We start from the raw sequence: 25,841 nt of genomic DNA, 5'->3' as shown, positions 1-25,841 counted from the left end.
TCACGTAATGTAGTCATTTCAAGAGAATTGACACACATTTTAAAGAATGGAGAGAGTACTGTTATTACAATTTTTTAAAGTAAATGCTCCAGGAAAAAAGGAGAGGAAGGAAATCTCTTCCCTTATTTTCAAGAGAGGTAATTCAGCCCCTTATTTAGAGTTTACGTTTGTCCCTATTTGACCGCACTTATTTGAGCAGCTCAGAAATTAAAATAATAACTTTCTAACTTTGGATTAGGGATTTTTTGATAGGAATGTGTTCACTAAAACCTTGCTGTTCCAACTAGGTTATAGTTAGTTAGTTTTACATTTATAGTTAGTTTTACATTTCTGTGATGGTTGTTGTCAAAAGATCAGGTGTAAGAGGGTGATGAATCTATTAGGTCATCGATTTGCTCTGCATCTTTCTGTGAATCAGGAGTTTTATTTCTGAACTTAGAGGTGTCATGATTTCTTTTCTTTTTTTCCCCCCCAAGATTTTATTTATTTGAGAGAGAGAGTGAGCAAGAGAGAGCATGAACAGGCAGAGGGAGAAGGAGAAGCAGGCTCCCCACTGAGCAGGGAGCCTCATGCAGGGCTCAACCCCAGGACCCTGGGATCATGATCCCAGCGGAAGGCAGAAGCTTAACTGACTGAGCCGCCCAGGTGCCCCAGGGATGTCATAATTTCAATTAAAATAACTTGTCCTTTCTTCCTCTGACTCATAAAAAATTGGGGTTCTTATTTTTTTCACATCAATTATTAAATCTAAGATCATTCTAATAGAGAGATTGATTGGGAAATTATTTCCTTTATTTTTCAATATTATTAGCTGAAGCCTGTGTGGTTTCTAAATATTCTCTAAATATACTTTTTTTTTATCAGTATGAAAGTATACCATATCAAATATAATCAGAATCGAATTTTTAAAATTAGTGTTAGTTGTATTTTACTCTTTATATACTTTCTAGTTTAAAGAATTCATCTGTTAATTTCTTTAGGGTGCAAACTTGACATTTTTGAGTTCTGATCATTCCAGTCTTCCAGAGAGCATAAAAGAGAACACATTATTTATACTTCGGATCACTAATATTGATCAGATAGCTTTGGATTCTCTCAAGTAAGTCAAATATACATTTGTCATTTTGAAAGTAAGTGAAAACACTCTTTTTTATTATTGTAAGATGATATTCAATCCTAAAGCATTTTGACTTTAGTTAAGCTTTATGTTTCTGAAAAACAAAGCATAGCTATATTTGTCTAGTTCATGTTCTATAGTGTACTCAAATACATCTTATATGTAGGAATAGTTAAATAAAGATCAAAAGTGTTCCATCTATGTTAAAGGTTATTAATTTGTCTGTGCTATAAAACCTTTATTTTACCAAATGCCACCAAAGCAGTCAATTTTAAAAAGTAAGCTATAGTACAATATTGTAACATTTCCTACATTTTAGTGTAATGCCTTTTTTTTTTTGCACTAAAAAATATCTTGGGTCTCACATGATTATAGTATTCCTTAATTGATGATATGTATAATGAAAAATCAAAAGTGCTTTTATTTTTAAATTTTTATTAATTTATATTTTTTAGAGAGAGAAAGCAAGCTAGGGGTGAGGAAGAGAGGGTCAAAGGAAGAGGGAGAGAGCGTATCATGCTTAGCGAAATAAGTCAAGGAGAGAGAATCTTAAGCAGGTTCCTCACCCACCAGTCTGGAGCCTGTTGTGGAGCTTGATCTCAGGACCCTGAGGCCATGATCTGTGCCGAATCTGAGTTAGATGCTTTATCAACTGAGCCACCCAGGTTCCCCCTCAAAGATGCTTTTAAATGAATACCTATATTATAAAACACATTTAATTTATATATATTTTATTATATATAATATGTATGAACATTATCAGTTGCAATATATATTATTTGTATGTATTTTATAATATATGTACTCTGTGATTCAAAAAAATTCAAATTCATTTACAAATGCTTTGATTCACAGCAATAACAGCCTTACATAAAATATGTAACCATATATAATCACATATAATTAATAAAATATATATTTTTTAAAATCACAGAATATATGTGTATATATGCTGTTCTTGCTGAGTGTTTCTTGGTGCTGTATGCATTTCAAAATGACAATAATTGGTGTTCTATATTAGAGGCCACATCCTATAAATTGGCTAAAGGATGTCTGTTTCTTTTTTCTTTTTTTAAAAGATTTATTTATTTAACAGACAGAGATCACAAGTAGGCAGAGAGGCAGGCAGAGAGAGAGGGAAGTAGGCTCCCCGCTTGAGCAGAGAACCCAATGCTGGGCTCGATCCCAGGACCCTGAGATCCTGACCTGAGCCGAAGGCAGAGGCTTTAACTCACTGAGCCACCCAGGCAACCCAGGATGTCTGTTTCTTTGTCATTTACTGTAGTGCTCAAATGAATGCAGTTTTTTTTTTTCTGTCTTTTTAAAATAACATTTTTATATTTTGTACTTTCAAAGTTAAAACTGCTTTTAAATTTTATAGTTTTAATCATTCTAAAAGAACATTGAGATAGCTACAAAATGAATGTAATGTTTATAGGTAGTTCTTGGAAGGTTTAAAGATATTAGCTCTTGATTTAGTATATTTAAATTTTCTGGGAATTATAGCAGCGAAGCTGGGACTTGGGGAATCTCTAACACTCTTCCAACTCTGAGAGTTTCTTTGAGTCCACAATAGGGAAGAGTTTAGAGTTTCCATACTCAAGATTGCAAAAGAATACATTTTTATCACTGTGAACATATCAATTACAGAACTGATTCTGTGGAGCCTGAGGATAATTTAACCAGTCAAGAAGCTAACGATAGGCTTATTTTAAAGGCTGTTCAAGGTACGTATCATTACTATTGTCTCAAGTAGTTTTCATTTTCAATAATTTTCTTTGCAAGCAGTAAAGCAGTATTTTCCAGACATTTCTTAGTTTTACAACAAAGACACTTGACTTATATTTCTTTTCTTTATTTTTTTTTTTTAAGGTTTTAGTTCATTTGTTTGACAGACAGAGACACAGTGAGAGAGGGAACACTAGCAGGGGGAAGTGGGAGAGGGAGAAGCAGACTTCCTGCCGAGCAGGGATTTCCAGGCCGGGCTTGGGGCTCCATCCCAGGACTCTGGGATCATGACATGAGCCTAAGGCAGACGCCTAACGACTGAGCCACGCAGGTGCCCCACTGATTTATATTTCTTATTTGCTTCTTTTTATGAATTTACGCATTTAAAAATACTTTTATAAAGCGACTGGATTTGAAAAAAAAAATGAAAATAGTTTTAGGATGTCTTCCACTTTAGTGATCTTGTTTAACTAGTATTATATGACTTATGAATTTAAGAATTTTAGAAAGTACTAGATAGTATGCGTTTTCTCCATGAAATGAATAAAATTTAAGTGATTATGCATGAGGTGATGTCCCAAAGTGATTTATGGCAACCTCTTTTATTTTTTTTAATTTTTTAATTTTTTAAATTTTTTTATGGCAACCTCTTTTAAAAGAGAAAAATGCTAGCCTGGGAGCCAGGGTGATGTTTGGACTCTGCTGTTTCATAGACATATTACATTGTGCAAATCTCTCGCACTTCTTTTTCATCTTTATAATGGGGATAACCTATTTTATTAACTTTCCAGAGCTATTGTGGTAATAAATGATATACACACAGGCTTTGGATACGAAAATGTGTTACAGATTTTTGTTTCTAGAGTACAGTCTTGTAACCACTAAAGGATAGTAGGCTCAGACAGACAGTTCCTTTGATGACTCTCATGGTCAAGAGGGAGGCATACATTAAACAAACAATCATAGAAATCAACCTATCATTTATAAAGTTTGATAAATCCTGATTTTTTATATAAAAATGATATGAGAGTAAAAAGGCTAGAAACAGATTTAAAAGTTGTCTGGGATTGGAGTCTGAACTCTCCCAAAATATTCTTGATGTCATTGTTAGTAAATCGTTTTCTCATGGTCAGCCCAGTGTTTGTCACTGTTGAATCCACTGTTGACATTTGTTTATTATATTTAATAACTGCTTTAGTAGAGTTAACTATATTTTCTTAAGCAAAAATGGCATAAATTGTGTTAAGTGTAATTACTGACCTTCAAAGAGAATGCTAGAAGCTTGAGCATATAACTAAAAATTACAAAAAAAAAAAAGGGCTGCTTTAAGTGTGTAAGTATAAGATAGCACTGCAAAGCTTTGATGCTGTTCAATATGTAAGCTACAATTTGAAGATTTCAGATATTTTAGAAATTTTGAACTCGTTATTTTTGAGTGACTTGTCTGGCATCAATTTTATAATTATAGCAAATAGGAAAGAGATTAAAGATGTGAGGTCATTAGATGAAAAAGAAGTCTGGAAAATAAAAACTAAGATTTTATTTGTAACATGTAGATTATTTTCATGCTGATGAAGTGATCCCTTATTTTTCTATGTAACACTTTCACCACACGGTGGTGCTATAGTTCTAGTATATTTACATGCGATTTTGTATGTAACACTTGACTAAAAGCATTCTATTTTTCAAGGTCTTTTGTCAGTCCTACATACCATCTAGTTGCATATTTACATCCCTTATACCACTAATTTTCCTACCAGAGAACCAATACATTTGTGTATAGAAAAAACTGGTTTCCATTTCTCTTCTTCGTAAACAGATGCTCTAAAAGAACAGCTACACAAAAGAGGTGTTCGTATTTTGACTGGATTGGCAAAACATCTTCAACAATTGGACAAAGAAGGAACTGGACTTTTAGATAAGGCAGATTTTAAGCAAACTCTCCAAGTATTTCGCTTAGAAGTGTCTGAAAATGTAGGTACTGTGATGAATGACATAGTATTCTTAAATGGTATTATTTACTCTTCTAATAGGATTTTAGTAGTTCAGGTGTGTCTTTAAAAAAAAAAAATCTATTTATTTATTTATTTAATGAGTTGGGGGAACGGGCGGAGGGAGAGAATCTCATGCAGATTCCGCACAGGATGCTGAACCCCTGAGATCGTGACCTGAGCCCAAATCAAGAGCTGGATGCTTAACTGACTGAGCCACCCAGGTGCCCCCATGTGTCTCTTTCTTTATGCTTCATAATCAGTGTTAGTCATCAGGTGACAAGTCTTGTTAATTTTAATCTCACTATTCATTCTTCCTTCATATATTTAATAGAACCTAATAAGTAGGCATTGTTCTAAGCTCTGAGAGTGCATACTCTAGACTCTTACAGTCTTCATAATCAGAAGAAAAGAAAGATGAAGGATTATGAAAGACTATATGTATTAAATAGAGAATGCTTACAGAACACATGGGATTAATTCCAGGCCAGGTTAAAGGGAAGAAGAGAGATCATAGGATTTCTGGAGAAGGGCATAACTGACCTGAGTTCTGAAGGATGAGGAGGAGTTAAACAGGCAAGAGGGGAGGAAGAACGTGAGTCCGACAACGAATATTTCACACAAAGGGGAAGCACATGCAAAGGTGTGAAGAGGAGGAGGGGGTGTGTAGCCTGTTCTAAGAATTGCAAAAGGACAAAACCAACCCCCTGCTCCCCAACAAGCAACCAGAGCCTTTATACATCCTGTTCCCTGTACAGTGAGCAATCTTCCACTAGACCTTTGCAGGGCTGGATTTTCCATCATTTAGGCTTTCTCTATGGGGAGCTCTATACTGACTCTTCTGTCTAAAGCAGTGCCTATCTGATCCTTGGTCCTCTCTGTACCATTTGTCATATTATTTTCTTCATACCATTTCGCAAGTATTTTCTGGCTCTTCTGGCAAGTAGAGTGTTATATCCATCAGGATGGGGACAAAGGTACTTCTGGTTTCCTGCTGTGTCTAGCACCTCCAATGGAAACTTGCATATGGCAAGTGCTGAAGAAACAGCATACTTTACATGGGCAGACATATGGAAGGAAGGAAAAGAGAAGAATGGAGAGAAATAAGCCTGGTGGTGTCCATTATCTTAAAGCCTTGCATGCTATGCTAAGAAGTTTGGATTTCATTCTAAAAGTAAATTTGAAACACATCTACCTCGAGGGTTTCAGATCAGAGTTTCTCTTGCATTGTTCTCTCTTGCTTCAAATAGTCTTGTCACAAGATGTAGTTTATTTGTGGAAGGGACACTGGGAATTGAACTTAAGAGATAGAGATTCAAGTTCTGGACTTACTACTTCAGCTGTGTGATCTTGCATAGGTCTTTTTAAACTTTTCTGATTGACAGGCTTTGCCTGGGCAATCTACAGATAATACCTGTGGTCAGATTTACTTTGAACCTCAGATGAAAAAATTACATGGGAATAGGCCTTTTCAATTAAAATTCTGTGCCAGTGTGATGTTGTTTATCATTGTTGTCACATACCTGTCCTTTGTGTTTTTTACCAAGTTTAACCTTGTGGCCCCCTTAGTGATACATATTAGAGATCCTCTAACTTCATTTCTTCCTCTTAATAATAATAATAATAATAATAATATAGTAAAGACAGCAATAGAAAATTAAAAGCCTTGGTGTCTTTATCCACAGTCACACAGGTAATTAATAACTGAGTTAGAGCTAGTGCCCAGATAATCTAGGTCAGTCTTTTATTCTTTCTGCATCAACCAGTACTTCTTTTGTTCGTTGATTAGCTAAATTTTTGACCCTGGAGTCAGAAATAGAAACTAAACTAATTATGTAAGACTTCAAACATAGGGAGAACATATATTATGAGAATACGAGTAAGCTTCCCTTTTACCCATTTTAAAAATAATATTCCCTGCTTTTGCCCCTGATATATCACTAGAGACTGCCCATGAAATGATAAGCAGAAATAAGGACTCAAGAATCACCAATCTGGGTCTAATTGTGGAAGTAGTTTGGGGAAGGCATGGTCATTCTCTTTGATTTGAAATTTTAAAAATTGATATGCACCCTAAGTAGCTTAATTTTTTAGAGATACTATCAATAAATTTAAGCTCAGTTTTTTTCAACTGAATTATCATTTTCCAGTCTGTACCATATCTTAGAAAGACTTACATAAATTTGTTGCCCGTTTCGGTAAATTATTCCATTTTTGAAAATTATTTCTTTTAAGCTTCAAGCAGTATCTTTTAATTCTAGTATTCCATGAGTTGGGCGTGCAAATTCATCTTTTATCTGTATTATGTAAGATTTTAAAGGTCAAGCTCATTTTTAAATTTAAGAGCGCATTTTACAGACACTTAAAGTTAGTCATGTGCTAGGCATTATGACACAAATTAGGGGTTATTGAAAATAGGGGGAAGCAGGGCATCTTAAGATTGAGTTTTTCTTATTAGAATTTTAATTGAAAAAAGGAGGAGGAAGTAGAACTTTTTTGAGTCCCATTTTTTGTTAGTCACCTTGCTAGGTATCTTATTTACAATCTTGTTTAAAGCAAACAACTTGACTGAAACTTTGAAAATACATTTATTTACCTGAGTTTAAGAAAACCCCATCTGTATTTTGTTGTTGTTGCTATTAGGAACTCTGTGACTAGAACATTCTATTAAATTGTGCATTTGCAAAGAAGTAAGTGGCAATGGTAAAATCAACAAACTGGCATAAGGATTTATTCAAAATAACACCTTTCAGTGTGAATTGCGGGATAATATTGGAGCCATTTAGATCTTTTGCACTTTGAAACATGACGACTAGCAGAAATACCACTAGTGGCCCTAATGCCAATTGGAAGCACTGTAGAACCTGATGTGAATTTTTAATTGTCACATGTATAATACATTAAAAATAATTAAAAGTTCAAATTCAAGTAAGTGGTGAGCATTTTTGTATTGAAAGGAATCAAAATCAAAATAAGAATTTGTGACACTGACTCTCCTAAAAGACCCTGAATTTTACAGAACTGTCCACCACAGAGTTCCTTTAAGTGGTTTTCTTAGTGCCTTTGTTTGGGTTTATATGTAACTTTTTGGAATTGTCTTGTTAAATCTGCTTCTTTGCCTGGGGCTACAAAAGTAGTAACATAATAGTATTAAGATGAGTTTTGTTGTGGTCATATATAACTAAAAGGTGAAACGGTGGTCTCCTTGACTATGTCTAGGATTTTGAGTCTGCATGGCAAATTCTGAATGGCAATGACAGTGGCAAGGTTGATTATGGAGAATTCAAACGCGCCGTTATTGGTGAAATGAATGAATACAGGAAATCGTTTGTTCGAAAGGTAATTTTGTTAAATAATCTTTGAAATAGTTACTTTTTAAAGTTTTTTTTTTTTTTAAGTTTTGTAATTTATTTGAGAGGGAGGGCATGCACACAAGTAGGGGGTGGGGGGTGGGGGGGCGGGAAGAGGGAGAAGCAGATTTCCTGCTGAGCCGGGAACCTGGTCCGGGACTCCATCACAGGACTCCAGGATCATGACCTGAGCAGAAGGCAGATGCTTAACTGACTGAGCCATGCAAGCACCCCTGAAATAGTTACTTTTAGTAGAGTGTTGGGTTCATTATTTTACAACTTTATTGATTACTATTGAACATGTTTTAAATCCCTTCACCTGTAATATATTTTGGAATTAGTAAAATATAGGCAAACACATACATATACAAATCTACCAGCATGAAGCAAAATAATTTATGCATATGTTTTAGGAACAGACTTTACAAGACCAGTGCTCTAACCCCTGAACTATGGAGACTTTCCCTTGTTTTAGGAACAGATTTTATTTTTAGTTTTTAATTCTTTTAAAAAAAATATTTATTTATTTATTTGATAGACAGAGAGAGATCACAAGTAGGCAGAGAGGCAGGCAGAGAGAGAGGGGGAAGCAGGCTCCCCACTGAGCAGAGGACCCGATGTGGGGCTCGATCCCAGGACCCTGAGATCATGACCCGAGCCGAAGGCAGAGGCTTAAATCACTGAGCCACCCAGGCGCCCCAGGGAACAGATTTTAAAAGGAAAATAAAATCTGAAATCAAATTTTGTTTCACACATTACTAGTTCTTTAAATTTCTGGCTCCAAAATTGACTAGTTATATGATTATCTATTATTAAATGTATCTGGGCCTTAGTTTCTTGTCTCATAGAGTTGGTATAAAGACAGTTAAACTTGTAAAATTCTTAGCATTGTGGCTGTTCTAGTGTCAAGGCTCAATACATGTTATCTTAGGAGTATGATTAAGGGATGTTTCTCTGGTTTTTATAATATGCATGTTAGCTAGCTGTTCAAATGAAGGTTAAAATGACTACTAAATTGGAATTAAAAACAGGAGCCCTGATTTTTTTTCTTTTCTTTTCTTTTCTTTTCTTTTTAAGATTCACTTATTTATTTTAGAGGGCGAGAGAGAAGCATGCTTGGGCATGTGTGAGTGAGGGAAGGGGCAGAGGGAGAAGGAGAGAGAATCTCAAGCAGGCTCTACCCCCAGCGTGGAGCCCAATACAGGCTTGATCCGCAGCCCTGAGATCATGACCTGAGCCCAAATCAAGAATCGAGGCTTAACCAACTGAGCCATCCAGGCACCCCAGGAGGCCCTGATTTTTATAGGAAACTACATCTTACTCAGGTTCTGCTGGCCATTTTTAGAGCATACTTTCGAGCAATGTAGTTTCTTTCTCTTTCGAATATGTACCTGTGTGTCTGTATCTAATATTGAAACAAAGCTTTTGTGTATAGAAGAGTATAAACAATTACATGAGGTATAAATCTCAAATAGAAAATATCAAAATCTTTACTGGCCAAAAGACACAATAAAAACTTTATGTTAAATGAATTCATCACATAATAATTTATAAATTTGCTCTTATTTGTACTTTACATATCCAGATGACAGATGTATCAGGAGTAGAAGCTAGAGGGTTATCTCTTTCATAAATCTTGATACTAGGAAAAGAGGATAAAAGTAGAGTTATAAAGTACTGTATTAGTTCACCAGGGCTGCCATAACAAATACTAGACTGGGTGATTTAAATAACAGAAATGTATTGTCTCACAGTTCTGGAGGCTTGAAGTCCAAGATCAAGATGTTAGCAGGTTTGGTATGTTCTGGGGTTTCTCTCCCGCTTGTGATTGGCTGTCTTTCCCCTCTATGCTCACATGGTCATCCTTCAGTCTGTGATCTGTGTCCTAATCTCCTCTTGTAAGGACACTGGCCATATTGGATTACAGTCCACCCTAGCATATCTATTTTCACTTAAATTACCTCTTTAAAGGCCTTATCTCCACAATAACAATCGTATTCTGAGGCACTAGAGCAGAGGAGGAGTTAGGGCTTCGATGTATAATGGAGGGGGGGGTGGAAATTCAGCCCATTAGGTACCATATTTCTGTGAACACATTATTGTGAATAAGCAAACCTGATTATAGTTTTGACTCTTTTGCAAATGTGGGCTGTTGCTTTGGGTTGGTTGAGTGTTCTATACACCCATTCCTCTTGCCCGTAAAATATTTTTTTATTTTACAGTACTAAAAATTGCATTGAATTAGCAGAGTGGTAAAACAACTGGCGTATCAAAAAGTGGTCCTAAATTTCAGGAAATAGAGTAACATAAGCCATTTAAAAAATATGGTACTTCCTTATTGAATTTAGTGATGAATATTTGCACATTCACTTTTTGAATCAAAATGGTCCTGGCAATTTGTCTTGGCCATTTATCAGTTTTTTATAAATCCTAGAGGTGGAAGTTACCAGGAAGGTCTTTTACCCAGCTCTTCAGTATAAGAGGAGAAAAGCTAGGGCAACAGAGATTAGCTATCTCAAGGTCAGAGTGGCAGAGAGTGCAGTTTACCTATCTTGCTCCAGTATCTTTCTGTATTCATAATACTTCCTTCTTATAGCAGTTTAGTACTTTTCAACTGGCTTTTTAGAGCTTAAGGATAATCTACAGAATAGAGAATTGGGTTCTCACGTCTAATGATTTCATAGAAAAAAATAACATTTTTTCCTTATATAGGCCTTCATGAAATTGGATTTCAACAAAACTGGCTCTGTGCCTATTACAAACATACGAAAATGTTACTGTGCAAAGAAGCATCCTCAAGTAATTTCAGGTAATTATTATGAGTCAAAATGCATTAGATTTCTAAAATGTTAATAAAAGTAAAATCTTAAATTATATTAACTTACAGTGTAGACTTGAGGCCATTAAGGGAGGAAATAAACACTTATTTTTTAAACCAGAAACATAAGAGCCATTTGACCTTCTTCATTTAAATATTCTGAGGTCTATTGTTTATGCTTTTTTTATGTTTATGAACTGAGATTGAATTTTTATTTCTTACTGAGGAGATCATGCGGAATTTGCGTTAGGACAGAATGGATTCAGAGGATAGATAATTACATGTGCAAGTTCTCTGGGTTAGTTTTACTGTATCCTCATATACTTGAAGATTCAAGGCAGAAAGTGAATGTCTTTCTCTGGGAATGGTGATATATATGTAACAGGCATACATATGTGTATCAGAATTTGAGGATCTAGAAAATATCTCAGATACATACAGGAAATTTAGGATGGCTTGACTTAACAATTTTCTGATTTTACAATAGTACTAAAACAATGTACATTTAGTAGAAACTGCACTTCAGGTTTTGCTTTTTGAACTTCACCCTGGCTGGCATTCACAGTTTGATACTCTCTTGTGAAGCTGGGCAGTGGTAGCAAGCTCCCAGCCAGCCATGTGACCGGGAGAGTAACAACCTATACACTTATGTAATCATTCTGTACCCATACGGCTATTCTGTTTTTCACTTTCAGTACAGTATTCAATAAATTACATGAGATATTCAATACTATATTTTATATATATATATGTATGTGTACATATATATACACAGTATATATACATAGTATTCAATGAATTACAAGAGATACTCAATACTATATTATAAAATGGGCTTTGCCTTAGGTAATTTTGCCCAAGTGTAGGCTAATTGTAAGTGTTTTGGGCACAACTAAGGTGGGCTGGGCTAAACTATGGTATTTTAGGGGGCGCCTGGGTGGCTCAGTGGGTTAAGCTGCTGCCTTCGGCTCAGGTCATGATCTCAGGGTCCTGGGATCGAGTCCCACGTCGGGCTCTCTGCTCAGCAGGGAGCTTGCTTCCCTTCCTCTCTCTCTGCCTGCCTCTCTGTCTATTTGTGATCTCTCTATATCAAATAAATAAATAAAATCTTAAAAAAAAAAAAACTATGGTATTTTAGGTTAGATGAATTAAAAGCATTTTCAGCTTAAGACAGTTTCAGTTTACAATGGGTTTATCAGATAAAACTTTATTGTGAGTCAGGGAAGATCTATAATTTTAGAGATTCATTACCTACTGTATTTTTTCTGACTTTAATTTTTATATAGTTGATTTATTAATACATTCTTAGTATAAAGAAAGTATTTGGGGGCACCTGGGTGGCTCAGTGGGTTAAAGCCTCTGCCTTCAGCTCAGGTCATGATCCCAGGGTCCTCAGATCTAGTCCCGCATCGGGCTCTCTGCTCAGCAGGGAGCCTGCTTCCCTTCCTCTCTCTCTGCCTGCCTTTCTGCCTACTTGTGATCTCTGTCTGTCAAATAAATAAATAAAATCTTTAAAAAAAAAAAACCCAAAACAAAAAGAAAGTATTTGGCCACAGTGACTCTCCTCTTTTCATCACATGTTCCTCTATAGAGGTAACATTATCATTTAATATATATACATTTCTTATATGTCCTTACTCTATGAATTTTCATAGCTTTATAGGTGCTATAAATATCAAATACTTCTTGAATTTTTTTTTTTTTAGCATGACAGGTACACTAAATACACTAAATATGTAGTTTACTTTTTACACTCAAAAATGTTTTGGAGCTCTTGCCATATTAATCCATATTGAGCCACCTTATTATCTGCTGCATATTATTCTTTTTAAAAATCAATACACTACAATTTACCTAGTTAGGCTCCTACTGGAAGACTTTAAATTTCTGAACAATGAAGCAACAAATATGTTTATTTGTGACTCATCAGGCTCATTTTCTGCTGTTTCTTATGGGGTGGTAATTTCAATACCTAGAATATCTACATTTCAAATTTTAACTGATTCTTAAAATTGCATTATAAGATGGCTATACCAGATTATATTGCTGTTAGTTGGAGAATTCATTTCCCTGACTGTCCTCCCAACACCACAGAATTTTGCCAATCTGATAGACTAAAAAAATTTTTACTTGCATTTCCCTGGTTATTTGGAAGGTTAAACACATTTTTGTATTTTTTGACCATCTGTAATTTATATTTAATCTTTGTAATTTATATTTAATTTATATTTTATCTTTCTAATTTATGATTTTGATCATATACTGTTAAATACTATAGAATACTATTCCAGATTTTTAAAATATTTTTATTATTAAAAGAAGTTACCCTGTAATTACTTTTATCACCATTAACCCTTGTGAATGGTTTATTTATTACTTAAAATTATGAAGTGAAAAAGACAACAATTTGTTATAAAGATTAAAGCTAACTATCACTGGCTTCCTGATTTCTGATAGCCCAAGGTCAGAATAGTTTAATTTGCTTATCAATGACTTTAAATGAACTGCAGTTGCCCCTAAGAAAATTTCTAGCATTATTGAATTGGATTTAGCATATCTTTTTTTTTTTTTTTAAAGATTTTTATTTATTTATTTGATAGACAGAGATCACAAGTAGGCAGAGAAGCCAGGCAGAGAGAGATGAAGGGAAGCAGGCTCCCCACTGAGCAGAGAATCCGATGCGGGGCTTGATCCCAGGACCCTGGGATCATGACCTGAGCCTAAGGCCAGGGCTTGACCCACTGAGCCACGCAGGTGCCCCTGGATTTAGCATATCTTTTTCTTTAAACTTATGTCATTCCCTGTTCTTCTTCCTTAATTAGCTTGCTAAATATAAGAACAAGATAGTTTTCTTTTTTTCTTTTTTTTTTTTTTTTTTTAAGATTTTATTTATTTGTCAGAGAGAGAGCGAGCGAGAGCGAGTACAGGCAGACAAAGTGGAAGGCAGACTCAGAGGGAGAAGCAGGCTCCCTGCAGAGCAAGGACGCTGGGATCATGACCTGAGCCGAAGGCAGCTGCTTAACCAACTGAGCCACCCAGGCGTCCCCAAGATAGTTTTCTTATTTCAAAATTATGATTTCAACATCCTACATTGTTTTTCTTTGTTTTCTCCCTTCTAACAATCTTAATTAAGTTGCTAAAGCAGCTTGAGTTTTGTTAGATGTAATTGAATTGTTGGTGAGGGTTTTGTTCTTGTTGGATAAGCCTTCATTTGTTTAAGAAATTCCAACACCTCAAAAAAAAAAAAAAAAAAAACAAACCCAAACCCCAAATTCCATATCTCATCTTTGCATTCACATTAAGGAAAATAAGCTAGTAGGTACAAGCAGTCTTAAAAAGAAGAACAAACACCCATTGAAGTTTTTTAAAGTTTGAAGTTTAAAAATATTACCTATCAATACAAATTATAATCTAGTCACATGCTGTCTTTGGAATATAAATTATTTACAATTAAAAAATATTTATCTATTTGATAAAGAGAGAGAGAGTGAGCAAAGGGAGGGACAGAGTGAGAAGGAGAGAAGCAGACTTCCCACAGAATTTGGAGTCCAGCACGGGACTCCATCTCATGACCCCAGGATCATACCAGAGCCAAATCTAGAGTTGGACGTTCAACTGACTAAGCCACTCAGGTGCCCCTAGATTATTTACAATTTATAATTAATTTCAAATTAAAACTTTTGTAGCACATTTTTACTCTAGAAAATACTTTCTTTTTACTTAAATAATCTGTTAGAAAAAGATTATTTTCAGCTTTTATAGAAATGAAATGTCCCAAATGTATTTCTCTGTAAAGATATTATCACTGTTTATTAAAATACTTCATGGTGGGACACCTGGGTGGTTTAGTTGGTTAAGCATCTGCCTTCAGCTCAGGTCATGATCCCTTGGTCCTGGGATGGAGTCCCATGTCAGGCTCCCTGCTCAGTCAGGAGCTTTCTTCTCCCTCTGCCTGCTGCTCCCCCTGCTTGTGCTCTCTTCCTCTCTCTGTCTCTGACAAATAAATTAATAAAATCTTAAAAAAAAAATAAAATAAAATACTTCATAGTGTCCAAGTAGACAGAAAGAAAGGTTAGTTAAAAATGATAAAAGGTAAGTAGTTGGATGGTGATGCAGAGGAGGTATAAAAATCTTGAGTATTTGAAACAAAAATTTAAATAAAAAATGTTTTCATTAAGAAATAATATTAAAACTCATTTGTTCAAAAGTATGGGTGATAGAGGAGGAAATCTCTTTTGCCAACAGGTATATATTTTTATATATATTAGATCTTGGTTAATTTTAACCCTTGACTAACACTCAATCACAAATTCACTCTATTGTTTTATATTACCATTTCTGCAGAGCATAATTATGCAGTCCTTGTTCATTCAACCTTTTTTAAAAATAAAATAATCATTTTCTCTATTTTGCACATATTTTTAAAAGACAGCAAACATCTAAAGCATTTTTTTAATTTGAAAGGCCCTTAACAATGAATTATTATCTGTCCATTAGAGAACTTCTGCTTTTTGAAAAAGATCCAACTCTTATCCTAATTTTGCCCACTTCATTAGACAATTAAGGTGGTTTTCCCAATTTAAGTTTGTAATTTTAAAATGTAACATGGCTTCAGAGTGATTTAGAGGGTAATTTAGATTTCTCTGACATTTTTTTTGCCTTTGTATATGGGTCTCTATTTTCTTTGATTATCATCTGACCATATTTTGTAGCTTCCTTTCATCTTTTAATTTCTTTTATTAAAAGCTTAAAGAATGTTTTTTTTTTTTTTCCTCCTCCATGCTAGGATCCTGGGAATAGATATAAATCCATGTGAGTAGGGAGCACCTTGGATTGCTCCTTTGTTTTCACTGACCACAAAATAACCCAAGCTACTTAATTAAATAGCTTATTGTTCTCTTTCTGAATTTTTTAAAAAATCAAATGAATTAAAAGACTGAATCATATATTTTATGTTGCCTCTTTGGTTTTTTGTTTTGTTTTGTTTTGTTTTAAAGATTTTATTTATTTATTTGTCAGACAGAGAAAGAGAGCTAGTGCACAAGCAGGGGGAGCAGCAGAGGGAGAGGGAGAAGCAGGGTTCTTGCCGAGTAAGGAGCATGATGCTGGGAGATCCTGACCTGAGCTGAAGGCAGACCCTTAACCAACTGAGCCACCCAGGTGTCCGTGTGTGTGTGTGTGTGTGTTTTAAGAACTTTTACAGTATTTTAACTGAATTTAAATGGGTGTGAAAGGGTGATTCTAGAGATATAAAACCTCCAGGTTTAATATATTCCCCTGATTTGCTAAAATTGACCTGCTTCTTCCAAATTAAACTCAGTGGAATATTCTTTTTAGAAGTACTTTTCAGTCACAATCCTTGGGTGGAGACTATAACGTCTCAGTCATCTCAGTAATACTCAGCGTTAGGAATCTTAATGGATATAGCATGTTCAAATGAGTAATTTTCTTTCTTTTAGATTTTATTTATTTATTTATGTGAATTCAAGTTAGTTAACATACAGTGTATTGTTAGTTTCAGGATAGAGTTTAGTGACTCATCAGTTGCATACAACACCCAGTGCTCTTTACAACACATTCCCTCCTTAATGCCCACCACCCAGTTACCCCACCCCCCAGCCCCCTCTACAGCCCCCAGTTTGTTCCCTATAGCTAAGTCTCTTACGGTTTGCCTCCCTGTCTGTTTTTTCTTTTATTTCATTTTTCATTCCCTTCCCCTATGATCATCTGTTTTATTTCTTAAATTCCACGTATGAATGAAATCATATGGTATTTGTCTCTCTGACGGACTTATTTTACTTAGCAGTTATGTTCTCTCTTTACATAACAAATTGAAGCCTTATAATTTTTTTTTACATTTTTGATTCTCAGTAGCATCTTCCTATAGAATGAAATTAATCATATTTAGTATGATGTAGTGGAAATAGCCTACTTAATGTCAGAGATTAAAATAGAGTGATTTAATCTAGTGAAAATTCTTCCGGCAAAGATTTTCATAGGCCTTTGAATCTTACTTGTGGTAATATTTTCTAGCTGCAGTTATGAGTAACTGATTCATAAAATAACTAATGCCTGAATATAGGGATGTTTTTCACACATTGGGTTACTGTGTTAACAGCCTATAAATCTTTGAAATTATTTACTTGTTATCTTCTTTCCTCATTTCTAATGAGAATAAAACTGAGTCCTCTAAAACATTAAGATATAAAAGAATATCTACAGTAGTGACTCTTACTTTGTTTATACCTATAGGACACATCTGATCAGAGGCTTAAAAGTTGCCTTGAATGTGTATTGAAGTCATCACCATTAAATTCTGATTCATGCAAGAAACTGTTTAAATAAATTGGAGGGTAGTGTGACATAAGATTTGAAATTGTTGAAAAGATTTCATAAGGTGATTAAGTATTTCTTTATCGCCATCAGTCATTTTACTAGTGTTTTAAGGAGATTGTTTCACAGTCGGTACTATCTTACAGGCCATTCCACAGAGGAAGAAATCAAATTATCTTTTCTAGAAACATTAAAAGATGCCTGCAGCAAGTCTGATGAAGTGACTTATGGTGAATTTGAAGATTACTATGAAGGTCTAAGTATCGGGATAGTACATGATGAAGATTTTGTTAATATTGTATGTACTCCTTGGGGGATTTAGTTTTTTTAGAATGAGGGTGTCTTCAGCACTGAGCCTTCTAAAGGTGAGGTGAATTGAATGTAAAATGTGGTCAAACATTGGAATATAATTTTTCTAGGACTTCTTTTGTTTTTTGTTTTTCTCAAACAGGTTGAGTCTGGTAGGAGGAATCAGAAAAAGAGCTGAAGGGAGGTGTATGTCTGGTCATGTACATGTCTGAGTGTTTGCCTGACTCTAAGCATGAAAAGCTCTATCTTGCTCATTCATTACTTATCTTGGATATGTTTTAAAGGTCATTTTTAAAAAAATTTATTTTATTTTATTTGTGTGTGTGTTCCAAAATTCATTGTTTATGCACCACACCCAGTGCTCCATGCAATACGTGCCCTCCATAATACCCACCACCAGGCTCACCCAACCCCCCACCCCCCTCCCCTCCATAAAGGTCTTTGTTAAATTAGGTTTCATAGGAAAGTTACATCTGTATCAAACTATATGAGAGCTTCTATATAGTAACCAAGTTACTCATCCATTGTTTTTTGGCTACCCATTCCCCAAAATATGATAGCCACCATTCTCAATTTGATGAACTGGAATTGGGTCCAAAGCCTCTAAGACTTTAAATAGCTCAGCTTGTTTGAAACATTTGAAAACGTTAAAAGAATTAAAGGATATGTAAGAGAAATTTTCCACATGGTATAGATGTTTTGGGTAGCATAAATATTTAGAATGATGGAGGCTTACCTTCAAATGCTTATTTAAATACTGACTTGTCTTGTGGATTCTTCTAAATTATGTGCTGTTGTTTGTCCAGTAGAGCACAATGTAATTATTCAAGTGATCAGCTCTGTTTGTTCTTTTGTTCTATTTTTAACTGGAATCCTTATTACCTACACAGAATTACCGTTAGCTAGAAACAATACAAAATGGGAGGGAAAATATTTTCTTAGATTTTTAAATAAAGATCTCAAAAATGCATTATCCCATGTATGGACTCAGGGATAGTTTAGTAATTCTTAACAAAATATAAAAAGATGTTTTGTCCTAAAATGAATGTTTATTATTCTAAACATCTCTTTTTGTTATACTAAGCAACTAACATATTTTCTTCTCAATAGATATTATTTAATGGTTAGATGTATTATAATCGTCCTTTCCAGTCTGATGTTGTTAAGCATATTTTTTTGTGAATATAATCAGAAAATGTATAGACTGTCATATTGTGAAAAAAGGGAAGATTCTTCTGCGATTTAACATGTTAATGTCACAGCATACTTTTAAATAAGCCTCCACCTTCTTAATATAAATATTCATATGTGTTTGCAAAAAGTTTCTCTACTTAGGAGCTTAGGAATAGTTAATTTCTCATTATTTTATACTTTATTTCAGTGTAGAATTAGAAAATACATATTCAATATGTTATTTGTGTATTTTGTTAAATTTTAATTGGTGGCGCAATAAATCATTCTGCATTTGCTTTATTGTCTGCATTCTTTGATTTTGGTGTAATAAAATCTATTATTTAGTACCCAGTTTAATAGAGGGGCATTTAATTACATAGTTACATTTTCAAACACCCACAGCACAATAACTGACATTTGAAATTCTATGCTTAACTGTCTTTAGGAGTCTAAAATATCTCTTGATTAACATTAAAATATTAAATATGAAATTATATGTTGAAGTGATGTTACATGAATTTTATGGTTAAGTATATTTTATCATTCTCTAGATCTTCAAGAGGTCTTTGTGGTATAGTTGTTTTCCCAATAGTTCTACTGTCTATTGAATTCTACATATTAATTTTAATGTCTTTATTCTTATAAATAATGTTTTACAGAATTTTTAGGGCAACTCAAACTCTATTAGAAAACAAAAGATACTATTTAGGAATTTTAAGCTATATTTTAATTAGGAAAGAATATATATTTGAATGATGGAACAACTAGAGCATAATATAGATAAAAGTGTATGTTCCTCTTTTAAATTTTATAGTATATGACCATATTTATTTAATGAACCAGTGACTGTAGAGGCACATAGAGTCACTTAAAATAACACATAATTTTGATGCTATGAAACACATTTTATTAATTACTTTGGATTTCCAGTCAAATTTCTTGTGAATTACTTCAGGAGAGAACTGTGTTTAATAGGCTGTGCTTATTGCATGTTATTTAACATGCATATATATATGTGAGATTGGTTTATAATGCTTGAATAAACAAAATATGTACTGTGATAAAATATAGTCCCTACTAGGTTGGTCAGCAAGGGCAAACTTCTGCAGTTAAAGTGCTTAAAGAAGGAACTGAACCAAAATAACAAGCTGAGCATGAGAAGGGCAAAGAAAATTCAGTGGGTTGATAGGGAAGTGTTAGAATCTGATAATGAGGAAAAGGTCCTGTTATAGCCTTCCATTTTTACTTTATGGTTATATAAACTTCTTAGGAAAACACATTTTTTTAATGTCTTCATATATAAGTGCATCATAGTGCAGCTTCTGTTCATTTGGTCTTGATTTCATTTAGCCAGTCATGTAGATGGTTGACCATTAAGCAACGTGGAGGTAAGGTCACTGATCCCCTGTACAGTTGAAAATCTGCCTATAACTTTTGACTCCCCCAGAACTTAAGTACTAATAGCTCATTGTTGACCAGAACCCTCACCAATGACATATATAGTCAACTAACACATATTTTTATGTTACATTATATACAGCATTCTCGAAATAAAGTAAGCTAAAGAAAAGAAAATGTTATTAAAATCATTTTCAGTACTGTATTTATAAAAAAAATTCCGAGTGTAGGTAGACCTGCACAGATCAAATCCATATTGCTCAAGGGTCAACAGTATTTACTGTGTGACACTATTCCATGAAATTTCCAAGACTCTCGATAGTCTAGATTTTTCTCACACTCCGTATATCCACTTTGTCTCAAGTCCTGTGGTTTCTTACTTTTGAATCCGTCGCTTTCACTTCTCAATGCCTTACCACCTTTCATGTGTATTACCCCCACATCAACTCTGCCTCCTCCCCAATCCCACTTTAACTCATCCTACACATTGCTATTAGAATGATCTTTCTAAAATGTACTTCCATTACGTAAGTCCTTCCATGGTATCCCATACCTTTTAGAGAAGTTCAAACTCCTCACGTTAACACATAAAACCTAAATACTCTGGTCTCCCTAAGCTCATCTCCCTCTCCACACCCCCTCTCCTTGTCCCTCCCCCAGCCCCCCTCTTCAACCCCCCTCCCCAGCCATTCTGAGCTACTTCTTGTTTTTAGACTCGATTGTGAGGTGTCAAATCTCTGTGACTTCAGAACTGCTCTGCTGCTTTTGTCTAAAATGCTTTTCTCCATTAATACATCTAAGTTAACACCTACTGATTTTCTAACACTAGCTCAAGAACCATCTCTTCTAGAAAGCTAAAGCAGAGAAGCTCTTAAGAGTCTGATAAAGTTGTCCTTTGGATCTTGGCAGCCTGTGTGAGCCTTTCACCCAGCATTTATCACTTCATATTATAGTTATTACTTTGCTTATGTTTTCCCACGATTTGTAAGCTTTTCAAGGGTAAGGACCATATCTTATTTCACTTTATGAACCTGGTATCTAATGCAGGATGCCTGACACATAGTAGGTGTTCAGTCAAGATTTGCTAACTGGGTAAATATGATTTTGAGCAACAAGTGTTATGGTTCTTACAGTTTAACATTGTTGCTTTAAAACACTATAGCATAGACTATTGAACAGTATGAATGTGCACTTTAGTGCAAGCTTCAATTACGGGGGCAGTAAGTTTCCTAATAAAGAATGCACAGACTGGAGGTGTTTGAGTTAGCACTTTATCGACAAGACCTTACCACTCCAGGGGCCACCATATTCACTTCAGCTAGCTGGAACTCAGTCAGTATTTGATCCCTACAGAACAAGCCTCCTAAGCACAGTGGGTTTGATCCATAAAAACAGAGTGTATCATTGAATCCCTTAACGGTCTTGTGTACACCTGTGGATTAGAACTTCTGGTTACCCAACTATAACAGTACAGTAACCAGGTGCCTCCCCTTCTGGGGCTGCTGCTTCCGGGGAGCTTTTGTGCATTGTGATGGTTGGAGTTCCCAAGGGGACGAACTGCTGGGATTTCACTAAGTTTACAGATGAGGTTGTGTCATCTCCTCCTGCCTCCTTGCTAAGAAATGCTTGTTTGTTTGTTAAATATTTTATTTGAGAGAGAGAGAGATGGAGAGAGAGCATGTGTGCACGGGGATGTAAGCAGGGGGAAGGGGGGGGAGGGAGAGAGAGAATCCTAAGCAAACTCCGAGCTGAGCTTGGAGTTCAGAGTGGGACTGAATCCCATGACCCTGAGATCATGACCTGAGTGGAAATCAAGAGTTGGAGGCTTAAATGACAGCTACCCAGCCACCTCAGAAATGTTTGCTTAATAAATGTCTGTATGTGTGGCAGAATTTGGTCTGAAATTTATTTCATTATAGTTAGGAAGGTTAGGAAGTGTAGCTAATTCTCACTCACCTCAAAACTTTGGCTGGGAGGCTGTGGGGGGTACTCACAGTTAACTGCCATTAAAAAAAACAAACAAACCCTATTGTGCACAACTAAATTAGCTATTCCTAATACAGTTGTCAGTTTGCAGTTACAGTTCTCTGTCAGACACCACATCACAGACCCAAATATGGCATGGCACAATGCCTGAGGTAATAGACTAAAAATTTAAACACCCCTCCTTCATGATTGTTAAAACACAAGTATAAAGTAGGCATGGTGGAGCATGGAAGTACTTTTTGTGTTGTCTCAGGGAGGTAATAATAATAATTCATCCCTCTGAAATCATATGATTTATTACGATATTATTGAGATGGCATTTCCAATGTTTTGTAAAAAAAATGATAAAAATTTTGGAGATTTGATTCTATAGCTTATAAAAACGTATTAGCAGATACACATTTTCAGATTTCTTTCTTCAGTAAGAAGCTAATTTGTGTAGTTTTTGGATATTTAAGCAAGGCAACATTATTTGGAAGGATTTGAATTAAAAAATTACTTATCTGGTGACAAATTTTATGCAAGGGGAAAACAGTAAAAGTCTCTTGTGTTTAAGTACTCCTTTTATCAAGTTAGGATGGGATTTCTGAGCTATGGCTGAGCAAGTTTATGTATAAATGAAAAGATTTTCACCTTTAAAACTGTATGTTGAGTTTTCTAGGATTTTCAGATGATGAGAAAACCAATATGGAACAGGTGACGAATTCGATGATATCATTATATTCACTTATGAAAGTGACACACTTATTCAGTGGTTGAAGAGATTAGTGTAGAAGAACTTAAGAAAATGTATGTAGTCAAGGAAAGGTAATTTTGAGGATATATACAAATGACCATAACATCAAGAAAAAGCATGTACTTTAATATTTTAGCATAAATGATATGGATAGGGCACAAGCTTTGAAGTCCCTGAATACTGATTTCAAAAGTTGAACTCTGCTACAAATTAGGTATGACTTTGGGAAACTACTGAATGTCACTGAGTACTGAAAGACTGATTGACTATAGATATAAGTATGGATATACTTAGAGATGTAGATGTAGATATATATCTAGGTATATTGCTTAGCACAATCTAGCAGACATATGTAACTCAGTATACATTTATTTCCTCCGTGTTTTTTTTTTTTTTAAAGATTTTTTATTTATTTACTTGAGAGAGAGACAGTGAGAGAGAGCATGAATGAGGAGAAGGTAAGAGAGAGAAGCAGACTCCCCATGGAGCTGGGAGTCCGATGCGGGACTCGATCCCGGGACTCCAGGATCATGACCTGAGCCGAAGGCAGTCGTCCAACCAACTGAGCCACCCAGGAATCCTTCCTCCGTGTTTTTTGCATGATATAAAAAGTTAGTGAGTTTTCTTTCTTTTTGTTTTTTCTGATTAATCCCAAATGGCCATCATAAGAACCATTGTTTTAAAGAGAGATGAGTTCTCTTCCTTCATCAGTGCTCATGCAAGAAAATAAAAATCTTAAGGCTATCAGTTTTTTTCCTTCAAAGCTTGCAGTAAGGTGACAGGTTGAAAGAGTGATTAGTAACAAAATTTATTGCTATTGGAATTAGTTGGAAGATGGTACATGTGGAAGACTAATAATTTATGACTATAGAGACGTAAGACAACATTCCTAATATCTTTGGTGTCTACACTAAGACATTCAATTGCCTTGTATCCAATAAGAGATTGTATTTTCCAAAGATGGCTGGAATAGTATCTCATCCCATAAAGTGTTGTTACATAGTGAACGTGATGACGTCACATCAAGAGGTGGGGTGTATGTCTTCTCTAGTTGGGTATAGGTGGCTTGTTACTTGATTGCGACAATAAATTGGGGCTGCAGTGATGCTGTATGATCTCAGACTAAGCAAAAAAGAGCCATAAAGTGTCTTCATTGCTTGTTGCAAGACTTGAGCCACTAAGTAAAAAGTCAGACTATATGAGACTGCCAAAGTGGAAGGGCTCTATGAAGTGCTCTGGTCAGCAGACAAATCTGAGCTTCCAGCTGGTAACTAACTAGGATCAATTGTCTACCATGTGAGTGAGACATCTGGGGTTGATTACAACCCCAGCTAACATTTCACTATATTCACAGGACAGACCCCAAATGAGAACCACCTTGCTTTAGGCTGCTAAGTTTTGGGGTTATTTTTTAATATAGATATAGCAAGTACAACAAATTCTTAATTAGAATTTGTATGTGCTTTGGTGAGTGCTGTGAAGTGTGTAAACCTGGTGATTCACAGACCTGTACCCTGGGGGATAAAAATATATGTTTATAAAAAATAAAAAAATAATTAAAAATTTTAAAAAAATGCAGTAAGATAAAAAAAATAATGCTGTTATGCTGAAAATAAATTAATTAATTTAAAAAAAAGAATTTGAATAAAGCAAGGATATTAAAAACATTCTGTCAAATATTCAGGAGCTTTAGTTAATATGGCCCATAGTTTATAAAATCATTTTGAGACATAAAAGAAGAAAGTGTATGTTCTGAGTTGGGTGTAAGAAAGTGATCTGATTGAATGAGTGATACACAGAAACCAAAGTTATACTTTATTAAAGATAAATGAAATTGGACTGTCTAATATAAAGTCAAAACTTCACAGAACATTTGTTTCACCCTTGCAAAAGTTACTCATTATATTATATTAGTTATGGCAATTAGTGAGCTTATCCATCACTGTCTTAGATTAAGTATCATATAATTTTCTTGCTGAAAGAATTTGTTCATTCCTTCTGTTTCACCAAGGACTTTGATGAATATCAGAGAATATCAGAGATATCAAGATAATTTGTAGAGATAATCACTTATGTTTGGTTCTTATTGGTATAAGATGCAGAAAAGAATAAATGATACCTTCAGCCTCATCCCAAGAAGACAGACTTGCTTTTTTTTTGTTTTACCATTCCAGGGTTGGAAGCAGAAATGCCAAGAACTTAACTCGGGATCTGAACCTCACCTGTCTTTGAGTGGTGTGTGTGTTTGTGCATGTGTGTATGCGTGTGTTAGAGGGAGTTTCAGTAGATTGTAATGGATATAGGCCCACCTGAAGTGGAAAAGGGGACTTGTGAGAGTTTCTACTGAGACAGAGAAGAAAGGGGTTTTCCTAGGCCCTGGTGGTCCAACGTAGAGCAAAACATGCTTTCATTTCTCAAGAAGCCTTATGGGTCCCAGAAACTGTAGTTGAAGAAGTCGGTGACTGTTAGGTGTGAGAAGTGATTGGCAGTGTGGACAGATATAGAAATAATACTCTAGGGGTGTGTGTGTGTGTGTGAGTGCAAATACGCACATATGCAGGTGTGTATTTGTATATGTGCTATAAAAATTAGGGAAGAACCAGCCTGGATGACACCTGACTAAGTCGTAGTGGAGTCAGTTACCTAAGGCAGTGAAGGCTGGGAGGCAGAGGGAGGGTAGGATTTTGATGCATTTCCTATTTATGTTTTCCTTTTATATTTCAGAAGGTAGCTTTCCTGTTTCTGAAATTTCTTGTAAACAATTTAAAACACACGTTCAGGTTTCATCTCTAATGCCAGAAATATTGGGGTCCATAGCCCTGTTCATCCTTCGTAGCACTTTGACTGTCATGTTCATTTATATCAACTAATATCTGCCTTGAGAGGGCAAATGGCACTTCCA

General features: G+C 35.1%; 1 protein-coding gene across 6 annotated transcripts in view; it reads left to right on the top strand.

The window, feature by feature from the left end:
- CAPS2 (calcyphosine 2) overlaps window positions 1-19,115 on the top strand; it is a 49,978-nt gene extending 30,863 nt beyond the window's left edge. For all 6 annotated transcript variants that reach the window (XM_059186357.1, XM_059186361.1, XM_059186359.1 and 3 more), the window contains 6 exons: window positions 981-1,099; window positions 2,768-2,844; window positions 4,665-4,819; window positions 8,056-8,175; window positions 10,899-10,995; window positions 17,484-19,115. In XM_059186357.1, the coding sequence (XP_059042340.1) occupies window positions 981-1,099; window positions 2,768-2,844; window positions 4,665-4,819; window positions 8,056-8,175; window positions 10,899-10,995; window positions 17,484-17,659 (744 nt within the window). In that variant the 3' untranslated portion in view covers window positions 17,660-19,115. The remainder of the gene's footprint in view (window positions 1-980; window positions 1,100-2,767; window positions 2,845-4,664; window positions 4,820-8,055; window positions 8,176-10,898; window positions 10,996-17,483) is intronic.
- Window positions 19,116-25,841: the final 6,726 nt, after the last annotated feature.

Source organism: Mustela lutreola, chromosome 8 (assembly GCF_030435805.1).
Source record: "Mustela lutreola isolate mMusLut2 chromosome 8, mMusLut2.pri, whole genome shotgun sequence".
Classification (NCBI taxonomy): Eukaryota; Metazoa; Chordata; class Mammalia; order Carnivora; family Mustelidae; genus Mustela; species Mustela lutreola.
This window is presented reverse-complemented; position numbering and strand designations above follow the sequence as displayed.